Source organism: Pocillopora verrucosa, chromosome 14 (assembly GCF_036669915.1).
Source record: "Pocillopora verrucosa isolate sample1 chromosome 14, ASM3666991v2, whole genome shotgun sequence".
In the NCBI taxonomy this organism is placed as follows: Eukaryota; Metazoa; Cnidaria; class Anthozoa; order Scleractinia; family Pocilloporidae; genus Pocillopora; species Pocillopora verrucosa.
Genome location: NC_089325.1, coordinates 9,916,001 through 9,934,923, shown reverse-complemented (window position 1 = coordinate 9,934,923; position 18,923 = coordinate 9,916,001). Strand labels below are relative to the sequence as shown.

Here is an 18,923-nt window from a genome sequence, read left to right as displayed (position 1 = left end):
GAGGGTTTCAACTCATTGGACAGTGGTTGCTAGGTGACTTTGTTCATATCCTAAATTGGCGTGACCGCCGCTGAATAGAAAACGTTTTTATAATGAGTGATTTTTCTGAGTTTCTTGATTATTCCAAGAAAGACGAATTGTTACACTTTGTGAAGCCAAATGCTTTTAAGTATAGAAGACCAGCATTGAACTTACCCAAAACCTGTCTTGCCTGTCAAAACATGCTTTGTTTGCATCACGCAATCAACTGTTACTTGAGCCCGAGACATAACGGCGGTCACTCTCTAAAAACGTCCGAAGAAATATAAAAAAATTTAACTACTGTTTCACCTGCTACGTTGAAGCAGTAAGTTGGCCGTGAAATTTTTCACATTTTTGTCTTGCAAAGACTTGCTCGCCTTTGTTGAGCTTGCATTTCAAAAGAGACCTTAACTGTGCTAAATAATGGCCTCGCGAGGCTACACTGTTTCAGGATCACCCTCGAGAGCGTCTTCGTCGATCGCTAGCAGCCCTTACCAATCGTATAGATCGCTGAGTGAAACGGACAGTCCTATTTTTCGTTCTCCAAGATCAAGTCCAGACGCTGAATTAATGAATAATTATGGTACGTTTACCTCTGAGATCGAAGAGGAGCAATTGTTAATACGAGAAAATCACTTTGCCAGAGCTGATAGTACAAACAGTCAGGGTTCTATTTCTATGGAGCTTCCGGCAGCAAAGTCGCGGAGTTCGTCGCACTCTGTATCATTATGGGAACATCTAAGGTGAGCTCAACCCATACTCTTGATGTAAAATTGCATTGAAAATAGATTGAAAATACTACATCATTAGACGCCGGAAGCTGGCTTACTTGGTCGAGTGAGCTAATTATTTGCTGCTCTATAATTATATGAATTGATAACTCTCATCAAGGTTATTTATTATTTACGGTGTTGTTTTCAGAGTTGCCTTCATTTGTCTATCGCTTTATTTGTTTGAGAGGTTTTATATATTTTATTGGTTCAAATGTTCTCCTTTAGTGAATGTGTCTCCATCAAATATACACCATTGACATTGGAATAGACTTCTCATTTTAATTCACATTATATCATATAGAGTACCACTCTGCATACAGATTTTGAAGATGAAAAATGAGATTTATTCATAAACCATCAGATAGAATCCAAATGAATCTATTTTCCAATCAATCAATCAGACAGCCACTCTGTCATTCAGACAGTCAGAAATTTGTTAGTCACTCATTTAGTCAACCTGAGATCAGTCAGCCAGTCATTCAGACAGTTAGTCAGGTAGGCAGACAGTAAGTCAAACAGTCAATCAATATGTCAGTCAGTCAGTCAGTCAGTCCGTCAGGCAGCCAGCCAGTCAACCAATCAGTCAATCAATCGCTCTGACGCTCGAAACGTCAGCTTTTTTACCCTTTACGGTGGCTAATTTACGTTTTCAACCCAGTTGTTAACACTAAATTACCTGCTATACTCTCCCACCGACGCAGCACCACAGTTTCTTTAGAAACTTACCCCTTTAATCAATTAATCAATCAATCTATCTATCTATCTCTCTCTCTATCTCTCTCTCTATCTATTTATCTATCTCTCTATCTATCTACCTATCTATCCATCTTTCTATCAATCAATCAATCCATCAATCAATCAATCCATCAATCAATCAATCAATCCATCCATCAATCAATCAATCCATCAATCAATCAATCAATCCATCAATACATTTTCATTGGTCATAGATCAGGGAAAAGACTTAACTTGTTCATATAATTATGACAAATATGTAGTATGCCAATTTTACGTTTTACATTTTTCCTTCACTTACCTTACAGATCTAGTAGCAGGAAAGTCAAACCCTGGGTTTTGTTTTCCATGGCTGTTGCTTTTGCAGTAAGAATATTTTCCATCCTAAAATGTATACATAACTGGTTTAGTTGAATCAAGTCTGATAACATTTTTACAGGGATGGCATATAGCGCCATGTGAAAAGTTGACAGGATTTCAAATTCAAGACACAATAATTTACCACTAGGTAGTGTTTCTTTAGCTTCTTTTTTTTCACATTTTCTTCAATTTTGGTGTATTTTTTGTACTTAAGAACCATTTAAATCCAAGATGCTTTTCATATAGGAATGAATATGAATGCATATTGACATTATCATCAATCTTATACTTAGCTTTCGTGAAGAGAGGCTGTGCTAAGTTCTTAAAAGTTGAAAATTTGTCTGAAACTTTTCCAAACACACTCATTTCAGATTGACAGCATATACATTCATTGCAAGCTGTAAGAAACCTTGGATTTTATACTTTTGTCTTCTTGTTATTTTCCAGGTGATGCTCTCCATTAAAAATGTGGAGTCTGAGGAAAGAATGTTTCTGTGTGTTTCATATGACAATCCACAATGTATCCTTTTTGTCAAAATGATGCAAAAATGGGAATCATGTCTATTTTTGCAAGTGAAACAATATGATTTTGTTGTTTTATCAAAGGAGATTAAGTTAGCGACTGTAACATTGTATGCAATGAATTACTTCAAAGCTGAATAGTTATCATTTTTTCTGAAGCATCTCAACAGGCCAGAATCTTAAATCCTTAAAGCTGGTATACTGATTGTGCCTTTGTAACAGGTCCAGCTTTTTTCAATATGACTCATATGGTGCAGATTTTTTTTTGCCATGTGTGGAATAATGGAAAAAAGCAGTCCAGAAGAAAAAATAAATAAGTTATTTACCAGTCAAGGTTGGTCTGTATTGGAAAAACTGTGCTCTTGATCTTGAGTATGGCCCTCTGCCTTTGACTTCAGACCTTTAACTCAGGGCCTTGGCAAGTTTTTTCCCATACAGACCTCCAGCTTGGTATATAACATAATTATATTTATTTATTGTCAATATTTGTTACTTTCTTTCAAATAAGACTTAACAAAATAACAGATATTGCACTGGACAGCTCAGAAAATTCTTCTGTTACTGTTGAAGTTTGGGGACCTTTTGCACCTGAAGATGAAGGTAACACTTTCATATTTTAGAGGAATTTCCAGGGCAAAGAGTTTAATGGCTGACATTCTGAGTGTTAGCCCTTTGACAGAGCGATTGGAGGAGTTGTGGGTTGTGTGTGGGTTTATATGCAGAAAATGGAGCTACACTATTGGTGGGAATATGGTGACAAGAAAACAAGAATAAATTAGTTGAATGAACAGCGCATGTTGATACCGTAGGGATTAAGAGTGCTGATTTGGAAGATAAATATTTGGTCTTGTGTTTTACAGCTCTCCGAGCTGCCTAGATGAAGGGAAAGGCCACAAACTGCTATATGCTAAAAAATGCAGTTTAATTGAAAGAGTCAAAGTTGTTGTTTTGATGCTTTCCTGTTTTTATCAAGAGAACCATGTGCAGTCAACACAAAATCTCACCATTGGTTTGGTCAGCACGCCTACCAACACATCAACAATTTTTGATGAGGTATGAATGAGGTGATCATATTGCTTTCAATTGATGACCCTTTTGACATATGTTCTTATAGTAAACAGAAAATTTACTTGCTGTTGATGCTCTGATAAGCCATCTCTCTTTAAGAAGCCACCTCCCCTCAAATCTGAAACTTAAACTACAAGTCCTACCCCCTTTTTGATAACCACTTAACCTTTGGCCCCTAAGAATGACCAGCATCTAATTTCTCCTTACACCATCACCCCTGAATCCCACATGAAGGTCATGAGAATAAAGGAAATGATCACCAACTTTAGAAGTTCTTGATTGTTAAACAAATTCTCCTTGTCGGCACCATAGTGTCAAAAATGTGAAAAAGCTGTACCACACTTAACTTCCACAGTTAAGTCACAGTTTATTCCCTTGATTGAACAATTTTACTGCTGCACTTTGGTGAACTCCCACTCACAAATCTCAGCTTATTCAAAAGGAACACACTAAACATCCTGTTGTAAGCACATGGAGCAGTGCCATATATGGGGCAATAAAACACATGCTGCATACATGTTTGTTTGGTTATGTGTAGATAAATGAAATCACTTATAAATGTCAATCAAATTAAAAATAAGTAGCATATCGCACAGTTTCCAACAGTAGGAAATGTAAAGAGAACAGTATGGAGAATATACATACTGATGTTAGAGTGTAAAGGATCAATCAGAAGCTTCGAAAATTTAGCAGCATCTTATTAACTTCTATCTTGTTATACGCACATTATGTTGAGAAACTGTCAGAACGTTTTTGCTTAATTTGTCAATGATGTAATTAGTGTGGCATTTCCAGCAAATGATTGATTTAAATGATTACTATACCTTGTAGAAAAACATTGGAATTATGTGCAGTTCTACTTTGGATGAGAAACATAGGCCTGTTGTCTTAAGAACAATGACACTTCAGTTTAAAGAATCTGTCAAGTAAGGGTAAACACTATCAATTGACACTTTCTCCTTACAATATCAATGCAATATCAACCTGATAAGTGATGAGAATAAAGAAAATATCAACTTGGGGATAATTAGTTGATCTAATACCAAATAATGTGAACAAATATTGTAAGAATTGTTTGGTTGAGTGCAAGGAGAATTACAAATTTGATGTGGGAGTTAAAAGGTTTAATCATTATTGTAACTATTAGCAATTATCAATATATGATGTTAAGGTGTTCAATAGTTGTAATAACAACTAATAACAAACTTGTTGGTAAAATTTTAAGAACGATCTCTGGCTGATATAATTATAATTTGAAAAAATTACAAGCCTTCGAGTGCCTGAATTGCAGTCTTTGATGAGTGAAATGTGAATGATTACTGTACCTTGCAGCAAAATTGTTGTTGGTATTCTTTTTATGAATATTTTGTAATAATGACTAATTTTTAGTTATAATTGATTAATAATTGCTATTAATTACAACTTCATCAATCAATTTGGAGTTTCACAATTTGCAAATTTCTTAACCCTTATCTGAATTAAACTTTCTGTACAGCATAACGCATGTGGCTGTGACTGCAACCATTCCATACCCAATTGCCATTTCAGTGATGGTTTTTCAAGAAACTGATCTTGAAAAGACAAATGGGGTAAGGCTTTTTTTTTAGAATAATTTTCACATTAGAAGAGCAATCCATTTGAAAATTAAAGCATTGAAACTGTTGTTGAATGTAGTTTCTCTTATCTAACAAAAATTGCTCTCTCTTTCAGGTTGTTATTGCATCTGTCATTTTAGTCGGAGTCTACATACTTATCATATTTGAGGTACCAGTTAGCTGAATGTCTGTTTGTCTTCTACTTAATTTAATTTGCTAAGTTGAGTTGAAGCAATTTAAGGGAACTCCTAGCTTTTGGGTTTCCCTCCGTTGTGCAATGGGTCATTTGATTACCTTACAAAATCTGATCACTTGGTTAGTTCTCAGCATAAATTGGTTCAACTTCCCCTTTTTCAATTTTGGTCAGCAAATTGATTTGTTATGAATTAACTAATAACACAAGATGTATCATTCCCTTTCAGTTTGTTCACCGAGCTATAGCAGCAATGTTAGGTGCGTTGGCAAGCTTAGCTTGCTTATCAATCAGGAATAAGGTATTGATAATAAATCATTATCATGGTAATGAACACAATCATGATCACTACTCAGACCACAGTCATGAACATGATAGCCGATTTTGATAGTGGTCACTATCTCAATTACAAGAATCAATTACTGAACATTTTAACCCTTTAACTCCCAAGATCTCATTAGTAATTCTCCTTACTGTCTGCTATACAGTTCTTTTGGTGTTAATTTGGAGAATTTGGTATTGGATCAACTAATAATCTCCTAATTAATATTTTCCTTTATTCTCATTTCATGTCTGCTTGACATTGTATCAATATTGTGAGGAGAAATTCTGTTTTGGTCACTTATGGGAGTTCAAGGGTTAACTGACAGTATTATAAAGAATTGGGTCTCAAGTTATTAAACTTGGGCACAAGATTCTTTATCAGTATAAAATTGTTCAGTTTTTAGCACAAGAAACCCTACAAGCTTTTTAGCTGTTAAATCTCATTGTTTTTTAAATAAAGGCTCTTTATCCATTTATTTATCTATCCATGACAATGTGAACAAAAATGAGGATAATATTGATAAACATGACAACAGCCAGAGCAGTGGCAACAACAATGATATACTGTTTGATAATTTCCTAAATAAAATAGATTGGAGTACTGGGCAGTAATTATTAAACCTTTGGAGAATTTTGGAAATCAATGCTTCAGTATTTAATCACCTCCTAAGGGGTGATTATGGGAAGATATGAAGTAATCCCCAACTGATGAAAACAGGCACATTTCTACAATTGCAAGTTAACATTTGTACGTCTAAAAAAATCATGTGGTCATGAACTTATCTTATTTTCCTTAGAGACCTTCGTTTGAAACCATCATCAGCTGGGTGGAGTGGGAGACACTTTCTCTTCTGTTTGGAATGGTATGCACCTTATTTTGATAACAATTACATTTGTTAACCCCTTAAACCCTAAAATCAGTGTGCATATTCTCCATACTGTTCTCTATAAATTTCCTGATGTGTTGACTGGGAGAATTTGTTTACCAAACAAGAGCGTCTTTAGGTGGTGATCATTTCTTTTATTCTTGTGACCTCAATGTTTGATTCCAGGGTGACATTGTAAGGAGAAATTAGATGCTAGTCACTCTAAGGGGTCAGAATATTTTCATAAATAAATGCTGAAATTTGTTTTTTTTAGCTGTTTTTGATTTTTTATCCTAACAGATGATTTTGGTTGCCATTTTTGCTAAGTCCGGATTCTTTGACTATGTGGCATTGAAGGTTTGTGCAGAATTTATGCTTTGGTAATCATTTCTTGTGTATTTTCAATGCAATTGTAAAACTTGTTACACAATTTGTTCACCAAGACATGCTGCTCTTTATGCCATTCCTGAGCAAAATCAAATGCAATTGCCTGGGGCATGCTGTATGCATTTTTATCTTTAATCTTCATTGCATCATTTAATTTTCGTTTGATTGGCCAGATGCACCAAAATGCACGGTAACCACTTGATAACTTTGTGGTTACTTAAATATCATTACATGTGGTAACCGTGCGTAATGATTTTAGAGAATGCAGATAAATGACTAAATTTATACCACATCTCTTAATTGTGGATCAATAATCTTGACTTCACGTTTCCTAGAAACTGAGAACGGCTTGAAACAGACACAAAGCCACATCTAATTTTAAAAACTCTCATGTCATTCTTTGTCTACTTACAATTCAAACAGGCTTACAAACTCTCTAGAGGTCATGTGTGGGGCCTAATTACTCTTTTATGTGGCTGTACGGCATTGATCTCTGCTGTTCTGGTAAATTAATTTTATTTAAATTGGAACGTAAAATCTATCTATCCATTCTAATAATGTCCACTTATCTGCTAATCCACAGGTCTTTTGGGCAGTCAGTCCATTAGTCAGTCAGTTAGTTGCTCAGTCAGTCCATCTGTCAGTACATAATTAAGTCATACAGTCAGTTGCTCGGTCAGTTAGTCAGTGCATTAGTTAGTCAGTCTGTCAGTCCATCAGTCATTACATTACTATTAGTCAGTCAGTCAGTTAGGTAGTCAGTCATCCAGTCAGTTGCTTGGTCAGTCAGTCAATCAGTCAGTATATTAGAAAGTTAGTTAGTCAGTCAGTCAGTTGCTCGGTCAGTCCATCAGTTAATACATTACTAAGTCAGTCAGTCAGTTGCTCAGTTAGTCAGTCAGTCAGTTGCTCAGTTAGTCAGTCAGTCACTTGGTCAGTTAGTCAGTCAGTTGCTTGGTTGGTCAGTCAGTCAGTCAGTCACTTGGTCAGTCCGTCAGTCAGTACATTTCTAAGTCAGTAAGTCAGTCAGTTAGTCAGTCAGTTAGTCGCTCTTTCAGTCAGCCAATCAGTCAATCAGTGGCAGATGCATACTAAAAAATACATGTGTTTGGGTCTTCAGTACTGCAGGCCATTCCTATGAGGATAGGATTTGTTTGCATAAGATTTGAGTATAATTTTCTTGTTAAAGGTTTTGCAATTCCCTTAGTTTTAAAACAGAAGATTCGGGTATATCGTAATGCTTCGTTAACACAGCTGATGTCGTGCAAAAGATGGAACATTACATCAAAAGTTTTAGTTTAGCTTAGTTTTAAAACAGAAGATTCGGGTATATCGTAATGCTTCGTTAACACAGCTGATGTCGTGCAAAAGATGGAACATTACATCAAAAGCAAAATCTCCTTTTCACACGGTTATAGTACGATTTGTAAATTCTTAGACAGGAACAAAAACGATGAGTAAATTTACCTCTGTCTCCACTTTAAAACAGGATAATGTTACGGTCATAATGCTTTTGACGCCAGTCACTGTGACGTAAGTGAAGAGTGTTTTATTTTTTATTGTTGCTGATTATGCATTTTTGTTTCTGGCTTTGGGCCCTTAAACAATGATTCTTAAACGGGTTGTTTCCATTGATGAAACTAAATTACCTTTCAGGTTGAGTCAAGTCCTCAATCTTAATCCTACATATATCTTGATAGCTGAAGTAATATTCTCTAACATTGGGGGAACGACAACAGGTAAATATACTACTGCTGTGTTTTAATTAATAATTAATTCAAATATATTCAATAATATTCCAGCTTGACCTCACATGTCACAATCACAGGTAAGGTGTATTTCAAGCCTATCATATCACTAGATGAAATCTGCTTTTGTTACCAGAGCCTTTCTCCAGTTACATGCTCTCGCCACGCGTGTCAGTGGTTTCCCATTTTCCCGCGCTTGGCACTGGTTTCTCATTGCCAGCGCTTGGCACGCTTGGCACGCTTGGCACGCTTGGCGCGCTTTCTCAATTTTTCACCCTTTGCTGAAATTACCCATTTTTTCACGTCTCGCACTGAGTACACACTTACCCGTGCATGGAATCAGTTAATCGTTTTCCTTTTCCGCAGTTTTCCCGTGATATTCGTGATTTTTCGTGATTTTGATGTCGATCCCTTTTTGTCTCAAGCAGATCAGCATAGCTGGTTACCTGAAAATTGTAACTGACTCGCAGTAAATGTCCCAAACTTGCACCCTCGTATACGTTCCATGAATATTTGTCCCTTTGTTTCTTTCCTTGTAGCAATCGGTGACCCACCAAATGTAATTTTAGCTACCAACCCGGACCTTTGTAAAGTAAGTTACAACTCAACTGAAATGTTTGGTTTTTTTAATCCTGGTTTCTGGTTTGTTCTTTACCCTTTTGATCTCTGCTCCTAAGTTCCTTCCTTCGTTCCTTCGTTTCTTCGTCCCTTCGTATCTTCGTTCCTTCTTCCCTTCGTATCTTCGTTCCTTCGTCCTTTCGTATCTTCGTTCCTTCGTTCCTTCGTTCCTTCGTTCCTTCGTCCCTTCGTCCCTTCGTCCCTTCGTCCCTTCGTCCCTTCGTCCCTTCGTCCCTTCGTCCCTTCGTCCCTTCGTCCCTTCGTCCCTTCGTCCCTTCGTCCCTTCGTCCCTTCGTCCCTTCGTCCCTTCGTCCCTTCGTCCCTTCGTTTCTGCGTTTCTTCGTTCCTTCGTTCCTTCGTCCCTACGTTTCTTCGTTCATTTGTCTCTCGATTCTTTGTTCATTCGCTCCGACATTCATTCGTTCGTTCACTAATTCGTCCATTCATGTTGTTTCTCGTCACTCTTAAAGTACAGTTTGCAATATTACATCAACGTTTCCAAGCTTATGCGAATTACATTGAGATGAAGGTACTCTTCATCAAAACTATATTGACAGAGCTCCCTTTTTATCCTCGCAGCATATTAAGTTTCCAGATTTCACAAAGCATCTCGCTGGGGGTATTGTGGTCTGCGTATTAGTGGCATATCTAGTTTTAAGGTATTCTACAAAATGATATTTTCTGGTTAAAAATAGTTTCCAGCTGATTATCGTTAGCTCTCGTACTCATTTCTAAATTAAACTTTCCTTCCATTTCAAAGGCTCCTTTATCGAAACGTGAAAATTGTCAATGACGATCCGCCAATCATTGAAGGTAACTAAGCTCGTACTTAACGTTGTGATTTTACCACATCATAGAAAATCCAGCAGTTATTGATTTACCATACTCACTCTCATTTGAGTGTCAAAAGTAATACTGTTTTGCATTCGTTTTACTTCACTACGGTCTGATTGGTTTAGAAAACTCAATCAGATTCAAGTTTAACACCATTCACAACATAGTCACGCGTGTTTTCCCTCGAGGCCCGTCACATGTTTATGCTACCAGTTCTCATTGGCTCCTCGAGAGGTTTTCATTTCCCCTGATTGGCCGTAAGATATGGTTTTCACATAAAACACTTCATCAAAATTTGCTCTAAAATGATCTCGTTTTCCTCCGCCGACTGGGAGCATGCTGCTTTTTCTTATTTCTTTATTTCCATTGTTTTTCGCAGAGCTTAAACGAGAAGCTGAGATCTGGAAAAGAACTGCCGAGCGCCTGCCAAGTGTTTCAGCCGAGGAGAAAACTGTCAAATTATTACTACTGCAGAGGGTTATGTTGCTAGAAAATAATGTCAGGAACATGAAACGAAATTCGTAAGTACTGACAAACGTGTGAAAATGCGTTTACCACCACCTCCTAGAATTATTTAACCTTTCTATTAGCATTACAGGTAAAGTGTGCCTACAGGACTTACTCACGACATATAGTGCAGGAATTTAGCCCGTTTTCTGTCACATAAAGTGATTAGGCGTATTGTTATTTCCTTTGGACGAAATGCTAGTGCATCGTTACCTACCTCCTCCCCCCACCCCCCTCCCCTTTCCTTAGTCTTAAGTCAACTTTCCCTAACAGTTCGCTGATATCAGTTTGTACTCTCCTGGGTGAAGAGAGGCATTTTGAAGTGTGACTGTTTAGTATCACTTTGTTAATATATTAAGACGATGATGTGTCAATATGAATTGAGAATCTCGTCATTGACATAAACGTAAACGTTTCATCTCCAACTTTGGACGGAGGTGTAGGAAGGTTAATTGAATTTTTGATGCTTGAATTAAAACTGAATTGCAATTAATGGAATAAATAATTTCTGTGACAGGTCCAGGAAAGGAGCTTTTCAACGAAATCTACCAGCACTTGAAGAAAAGGTAAACAAACGAAGCAAATAAGTTCATAACTAGACAGTTTCTTGACTTTATTGTGCAATTTTGCTTTACGTCAAAGCTGCATAGCAGCTTGGTATAGCTAGATTTGTAGTGTGCCATTGACGTTTACAAACGTAGGTAGAGTTGTTAGAGATGGCTACGAAGCTCTTCCTTGTCTGCTAAATACCTTGATTGAGTTTATTTATGACTTGATTTGTGTGAAGATTTAAACTTTATTTTGTGGAATCCTTATTTTCATGTTTAGTATGTCATCAGAGATAAAGCACTGTTATTTAAGAGTCTACTCGTTATCCTTCTGGTTGTTGTCGCCTTTTTCGTGGAACCGTTTGAGGAGCACAAATTTAATCTTAGTGTAGGTAAGTGCTGTATCTATTTAAGACCTTCCCCGAAATCTTATGGAAGTGTCACCAGCCAAAGAACAGCTTGTATATCCCCGCTCCAAACCCCCCGCTGGGTCTGGGTCTCCATGGAGGTCTGGAACCGATTCAGAAGGGTAGATCCCCTCCTAACCATCATGCTACGCCGATCACGCGGTTCGCTTTGTTCCTTACTCGTGTCTGTCTTCTGTCTGATGTAGTTATCATTTGCCTTGCATCTTTTAAATTCCCATTCGAACATATTTTGACTCCTTCTACTAGACGTAAACCTCTATTCCTCTGGTTATCGTAGCCTTTTCATTTTAAACTTATCACTGACCTTCCCCCCCCCCCCCCCCATCCCCATCCCCTTTCCCCCAATCCCCCCTACAGCAAAACATCGCTAGAATACAAAGCTTCTGCCTCTAAGGGAGAAATTTCATTTCGCGCATGCGCATATCGCTAGCAGAAGACCCTTCCAAAGTGCAGCGAAGGTAGGAGGTCACGAGGGCACTGTAATCTTGTACTAAAGCTGGGTAAGGTGGTAAGGGCTGGTTAACTGGGAAAAGCAAAACTGAAGGAAACTACTCGAGGAAAATAAAACCTTGGATAGTAGTTTTTCTCAGCCAGAAATAAAAACAGAATCGAGCGAGAGAACGAGCAAATTGTCGGAATTGTCTATTTAAATCTGGAAGTTTATTATAAGTGTTAAGTTCAGACATTTCCCTTCAGCTGAAAGATTTTGTGAAAACTTGAAATTACGTTCAGTTTTGAATCGATCTTTTTGCACCGTTTGTCTCAGGATGGATTGCTGTCCTCGGAGCCATACTTCTTATCTTGCTGGCTGACGTGGCGCACTTTGAAGAATTGATGGAGAAAGTTGAATGGGCAACTCTGGTATTCTTCAGCGGACTTTTCATCCTAATGAAGGTCAGTCAGAGAGATTTTTTTGTGAGACATGCGGTTGACATTTAGTTTCCGCGCTGTATACCGGATGGAAAGGTTTGGGTTCTTGCCTTGGGCGGCTCATTACGTTGTGTTCTTGAGCGAGGTTCTCGCTCAAGAACATCCAGGTAAAATGGGCTAACGGCGAACTTTCAGAGAACCAAAAAATTGCTGGTGGTTTACTTGTGTCGAGCCAGCATCCCAATCAAAGGAGAGTGAATACACTCATATTCGTTTCATTTTACTGATTGCGGGATAACAGCCGGTAGTTATGGGCCACTCTACCTAAAAAAAAAAGAAAAAAAAAAAAAGAAAAAAAAATAAAGCTTACCCTGAAATGCATGGGACTGGCGCTAGTGTGTGGTTGTGGTAACAAAAGGGTTTAATGTGAACGAGAGATCTTGAGACGAGTATAGGTGGATCAACCCCCTTTGTGGACAGTAATTATCATAAGACATATTTTCCCTTTGTAGTCTTTGAATGAACTAGGACTCATGGACTTTCTTGGTGACAATACGTTCAATTTAATAGAGGTAGGTTCTTCTGAAGATCTGTTGATATACCTTTCATAAAGTAAGGCATTCTTTGGTCTTTCGCTAACCACCTTTGCCCTTGGCGCGGATTCTTGGCTTGATGGAGTCTGGTCTCATCATTACAAGACCATGCGCAACCATTAAAGTAGAAAAGTAGTTCTGGGAGTAAATTTTTATGTTTTTTGCCTTGATGTATCAAAATCTCATCTCTAACATTTTTGTTTCTGCTCCAGTATCTTTCTCCTAGTGGTGATCGAGAAGGTAAAATTAAGGTAAATAAAATACGCTGTCTCTCACTCTTTTCAGATAAAACTATCTTCTTAAAAAGTATGCAACTGACAACATCTTGATCACCCGTTACGACTGATGATAGTTAGAAACGGGAAAATTGGACTGCGTGGGGAAAAAAAACTCAGTTTGGGGCCTGGGGAAGAGTGCGGAATGTGTTAACAAAACTCGAGTAGGGTTGAAGTAACAGAAGGTTTAATTAACGAATCGGCTTCCGAAGAAAGTTGTTTGATTATTTAAATGTTTAAGTATCAGCGATCGCAGGTTGTCATCGGTCACCTCCTTGAAGAAACTTCTTTTCCGAAAAAGAACACGCCATCACCAATTAACCCCTTTACTCCCGCAAGTGACCAAGACATAATTTCTCTCTACTATTTCTATACAACATCATTCAGACAAGTGATGAGAATGAAGAGAAATGTCAATTGTGGGATTACTAATTGATCCGATACCAAATTCTCTAGACTAACGTAATGAGAATCGTTTGGCAGACAGTAAGGAGAATTACTTATGAGATCTTGGGAGTTAAAGAGTCAAACATAGAGGAAGGAAGGAAGGGGTATGTGATAATAGAGTCCTTTTGCGCACGTGGTATACTTAGGGTGAAATCTCATATCTATTTTTTTTTACACCGGAAAACAAATTTTTGTTTATTTCTGTCACAACAATTTTTTTCCTTCCTTTTCTAAGACGTTAATGAGTAAATAAGCGTTGGATAAATTTAAACTTGTTTGCCGTTTAGTTTCTTTTTTTTGTTCACCAGCTCGGTATTGCGATTATTATCATTTTGTGGGTCTCCGCGTTGGTTTCCTCCTTTATAGACAACATTCCTTTCGCAACGGCTATGGTAAGAAATACTCCAAGGAACTCTTTGGTCCGCATAGAAGCTGTGTCAGTATCTGACAAAACTGCGCAGCTACCCGTCCTGTAACCCAACAGCAGTCAACTGGTAACGAGTTAGAGTTAATGTGGGGTTTAGTGAGGGGTAGGTGCGCAGTTGTCCAGATACTGACTTTTGAAGCGAAGCTTCAATCTCCCTCACACGATTCTGTTATCATTTCTGGGTAGGAAAACTATTAGTCAAAATTTTTTTGTACCTTAAGTAGTTGCGTTCAGTTTGCCTCATGCTGTCGACCAGTCCCCCGTACCCGGTGCCCTCTTGGCCCCCTGCCTTTGTCGCACTTTTCAAAGGTTAGCTGTTAGCTGTTAGCTACATGCGCAAGTGTGAGATGAATGTCCCCTCTAGAGGCAGAAGCACGTGAAGTTAGTATGGTTGGTAGGTAGGGTTGTTTCTTCAGATTTCTGTACCCAGATAACTAACCCCTTACCCCATGATCTGATTTCTTGTTAGATCCCAGTACCCTCTGGCCCTCCTTCCTTTGCCGCACTTTGCAAAGGTGTTCTGTGAACCACACGCGCATGCGCGATATGAGATGTCTGTTTTATCTGAGGCAGAAACAGGTCAAGGTAGTTTGATCAGGACGTTTATTTCAACAATACTGCTTTCATTTACAGATTCCAGTTGTTTTGAAACTCAGCGCGCATGGGATAGACCTTAAACCCCTTGTTTGGGCACTAGCTATGGGTTCCTGCTTAGGAGGTAAGCCTCAAAGCAGAAAAAAATCATCTGCCCGGCAGATCTGATCGATAGTAAACGTCATGTTTCATAAAACTTGTCACCGCAAAACTTTTAATTTATCGATTTATCGCACTCGGTTTGCTCAAGTTTGTAGAGCACCGTACTGACGTACGGGAGGTCGAGGGTTCAAAACCCAGATCGGACCAACGCTCGCGGTCTTAAAATAATTGAGGACAATGTGCTGCTTTTGCTATGACATTTGGTTAAAATGGTTGTCGGATTAGGACGATAAAGCCTAGGCCACGTCTCCTGTCTCTTCTCTGTTGCGGCTAGCAGGGCATGTTATAGATTCCACGCTCTTCTCGCTAAGATTGGGGAACGTAGCTCCCGGTGTTGTGATGATAACGTAAATTGGCCACCTTTAAGATTTTCAGTGAGACCGGTGTTGTGGTGTGGCCTTGTTCTTGCTTATCTTTGTTTTACCCCGTTCGATCACGTTCTCTGTGTGTCGCGTTCACGTGTTGTTTAGTTGTAAAGGTTTGTTTCCTCTCAGGAATAGTATTTTATACGAATCTAAGTAACCACCATCAGACAAAGTAAACGAGTCTCTCGTATTTTTTGGCAGGGAATGGCACGCTTATTGGTGCGTCGGCTAACGTTGTCTGTGCTGGGCTTTCAGAGCAGTATGGCTACCCTATTAGTTTCAACACATTTTTCAAGTGAGAATTCTCATTTATTTTTATGAATCCACAGGGAATCCAAGCTCAATTTATGGATGACTTTTCGTTTCGTCCATGTCGCAAAACTCGAAAAAGGATGTTTGATGAAAAAAAACAAAACTAAACGCAAATCGAGGAGGGAAAAGAACTAAAACACTAACGAAAAAAAGCGACAATGTTACAGAATATTGAAGTCACACGACGTTGAATGAGTCGTTTTTTTTTTTTACACACTTTTGCACAGCAATAAATGAAACGTTTGGGTAAAACCACTCGGCCAGGAACCTGGAAAGTTGTACAAACCTTCATAATTCGAGCTTGGACTACCTGTTTTAAATACTGGAAAATTTTCTTTTTTATGTTATTAACAATATCTTTCTTTTGGTTTTGTTTCAGAATTGGATTCCTCATTATGCTTGCAACCACAACAACAGCCATGCTTTATCTGTTGATCATAGAAGTTCTCGTGTAGAGAGAATAATGCCTTCACACGCTTTTATTCAATCTTCAGATTCATCAATATTACATTGGCTGACCCGCAAATTGCAATAACTAGTCTAGGGCGGATCAATAACAAATTAAGATTTAGATAACTAACTAAGCTATTAAGCTAACTGCCTAAACTGCATTGGATTCAGAGTTTGGAAAAGCTTACAACTAAACACTGGAATTTTAGTGGAAAGAAAAGGTAAAATAAGAAATTATTAAGTAAAACTCGGATGTTACATCATTATTTACAATACTGTACTTTTGTCATAATTGTTTCAGTATTCAAGTAATTATCTTCGTTTGCGTGGATGCCAAACAAAATATCATGGTGTTTTGCTGGCAAAGATGTTTTGGTACTGGTCTCTTCGGCAAATTGTTCAGAATTGTGTAATTGTTAAAATAATTCTGCAATATTTAAAATGACAAAAATCAAATGTTAAAGAAAATTGAAAATTGTCATTCAACGATTTTATCAGCTATGCCACGAAGGCAACGTACTTAACAATGATTTAGCCTTTCGTTGCAGTTTATTCTTAGTTAAAAAGGAATTAAAAGGCAAAAAAACGCGCTTTATGATGTGCTTTTCATTCTAATCTTTTTTAACTCAGGGCCATGCAATAAACTTATTGTAAAGCCGGTTTACCAGGGTAAACTTCGTCTAGAATGCTTTTCAATGGAGCGACGCAAAACTTTAAAAAGAATGCATCTAAACGGGAAGAAGTGGATTTATTAGGGAGCCAATGAGATAAAAGCCACACTGAAGGCACATTTGTATTGGTTGTTTGATCACCGGTGCAAGCCTCGAAAACTGAACCAGATCCTTCCGGATTGCGTGACGTCAGATTATGTTCCTGATCAGTAGGAGGAACCGAGTGTAGCGAGTTCCGGGTGACATAACCTCGAGCTACATATTTTCCCGTGTGGCCCGACTAAACGCAGTCATTAAGCATTTTATCACATGACCACTAAGTGTTGGAAATTTTGTATCAACCTTAATGGGGCGCGATAAACGGGCGCGCGCGGAACACCCCCCGAAAAAGGTTCTACAATAAAAAAATTTTTCTTTTATTTTTTCGAGTCAGAACAGGAGACTCGCAATTCATCGGAAAACGCGACTTACTTTCTAATTTCTCAATGTTTTATTTTTGCAACAAAGCCTTCCGAGTGCATGGCCGGACGGCTTTTTCCATGACCGGCTCCCGTCATCCCATACAGCCATACATCAAGCATGTTAAGTTTTTCTATGCGATTGCGTAAGCGGGGACGGACGGGTCATGTGATAACTTATGATATTACACCCCTCCTCCGGATCTTCGCCCCAGTCACTATTTCAATCTGCGTGGTTCATCAAGCTGGCAAGATGGCACTCGGTTTGATTCTTCTTATCTCGTGACCTCTCTCAGTCGCATGTGCGGCCCGTTGGGAACGTAGCTCGTATGTTAGCGTTTTTGTCTCGAGTGGAAAACTCCAAACAGATTATTAGCATCAAGGTATGGGAAACAGTTGTAGTTGTTCCCCCTTACATTGCTGACTTTATTTCAGTAGTGTTACTTTATATTAAGCAGCCTCATTATTTTATTGCTGGTGTTTAAGTTTTCAATCTTCTTTTTTTATTTACCCACCTGTATATTTGTACTTGAACTGTACAACGTTTGTCACTTTTCACGCTGGCTTAATAGAAGCTTGACGCTACAATAGGTTTTTCATCGATCCATGTGCTTTTTCACTTGGCGAGTTTTGATTTCTTCAGCGGGTAAATTTGTTTCCTTTTAAAACCGCATTATTAAGACCAGGCTTAGAAACTGCCCTTAACTTGAGTGGGTGATAAAAGTTCTCACCTTTAGACCGGAAAACTACATAGGCGCTAGACAATTGAAAGCTGAAAATTTTTTATCGCGTTGAAAAATCCACAATTCTTTCGGTTGAATCAAAGCTAAACGCCTGATTTGCCCTTACAAAGCTTGTTTATCTTAGGAATGATAACTTCCGGTCCTCGCCAAACGATATTTAGTTACACCGACAGCCACGCCGCAGCCTTGAAAGCTGAAAATGACATTTCCTGGGTGAAAAAGAAAATATAACAAAGGGTGAACTGTAAATAGAAATCAAGGAAAGCAATGAAAGTCGTATGCACGAGGAATTAATACGCTCTTATGTCTGCAGGGTGCGATTTTAATTAAGACTACCGCTCTTTCAGGTGTTTTTTCCCCTTCGTATATCAGTTCCTATTTTGGGCCATATATACTGTATTGACAAAATAATTAATGACTGAATAGTCACAAGATCGTAGAGTAAACACGTCATACCTGTTTTAGTATTTCATGACATTATTTTAAATAAATCAGTTTAACACAACAAAATAAAAGCCACAGAACTCTCAGGCTTTCACCTTTTCGACCTGAAGAAGAGATGAATTTGTGCTAGGGTCTGTAAAAAGCATTTCTGCAACTGATCAGAAAGGCGTTTAAAAAAAGGACAATAAAATATACTAAGAACGCTTTTCAGCCCAGCTTGGTCCAACGAAGAAGTGAAAAAGGAAATCTGGGGACGACTTTCGAGCGAAAAATCTCTCTAACAAAGAGAAACTAGAGTTAAAAGATAACATTTATTAGTAAAATGGTTAATTTTATGTTGTTTTAAAATAACACTAACTTTAACAGATAAGTTTGTCTGTTGACTTTTTTCCTGGACAATCTAAGGAAAGTTTGAGGATTATCACATGTCTGGCGCTATTCTGGTTTTAAGAAGCTTATCTAGAAAATACAAGACCTTCAATACGTCTCTGTTTCTTTTTCGTGCAATACGTGCTTTTGTAAGATTCCCGCAAAACCACCGTGTGAAGAAGTCCCAATTTGAGTTCCATACGAATCTACCATTGA

At 38.1% G+C, this 18,923-nt stretch overlaps 2 protein-coding genes across 2 annotated transcripts in view; both read left to right on the top strand.

Moving 5' to 3' along the window:
* Positions 1-58: 58 nt before the first annotated feature.
* Positions 59-16,612, top strand: LOC131797808 (P protein). Its single transcript, XM_059115474.2, has 27 exons — positions 59-764; positions 1,838-1,895; positions 2,337-2,409; positions 2,937-3,011; positions 3,385-3,464; positions 4,311-4,405; positions 4,975-5,068; positions 5,190-5,243; positions 5,497-5,568; positions 6,389-6,454; positions 6,758-6,814; positions 7,268-7,348; positions 8,334-8,377; positions 8,501-8,583; positions 9,132-9,184; positions 9,790-9,869; positions 9,971-10,023; positions 10,424-10,565; positions 11,069-11,117; positions 11,380-11,491; positions 12,294-12,421; positions 12,910-12,969; positions 13,203-13,241; positions 14,021-14,104; positions 14,773-14,857; positions 15,462-15,555; positions 15,952-16,612. Exons 1-27 carry the CDS (start codon positions 445-447, stop codon positions 16,025-16,027), a joined length of 2,307 nt encoding a protein of 768 aa, XP_058971457.2. The 5' UTR covers positions 59-444; the 3' UTR covers positions 16,028-16,612.
* An 853-nt stretch (positions 16,613-17,465) lies between these two features.
* Positions 17,466-18,923, top strand: part of LOC131797796 (kinase D-interacting substrate of 220 kDa B-like) — a 31,089-nt gene continuing 29,631 nt past the window's right edge. The window contains exon 1 of the mRNA XM_066161124.1: positions 17,466-17,534. Coding sequence (XP_066017221.1) covers positions 17,481-17,534 — 54 coding nt within the window. The 5' untranslated portion in view covers positions 17,466-17,480. The remainder of the gene's footprint in view (positions 17,535-18,923) is intronic.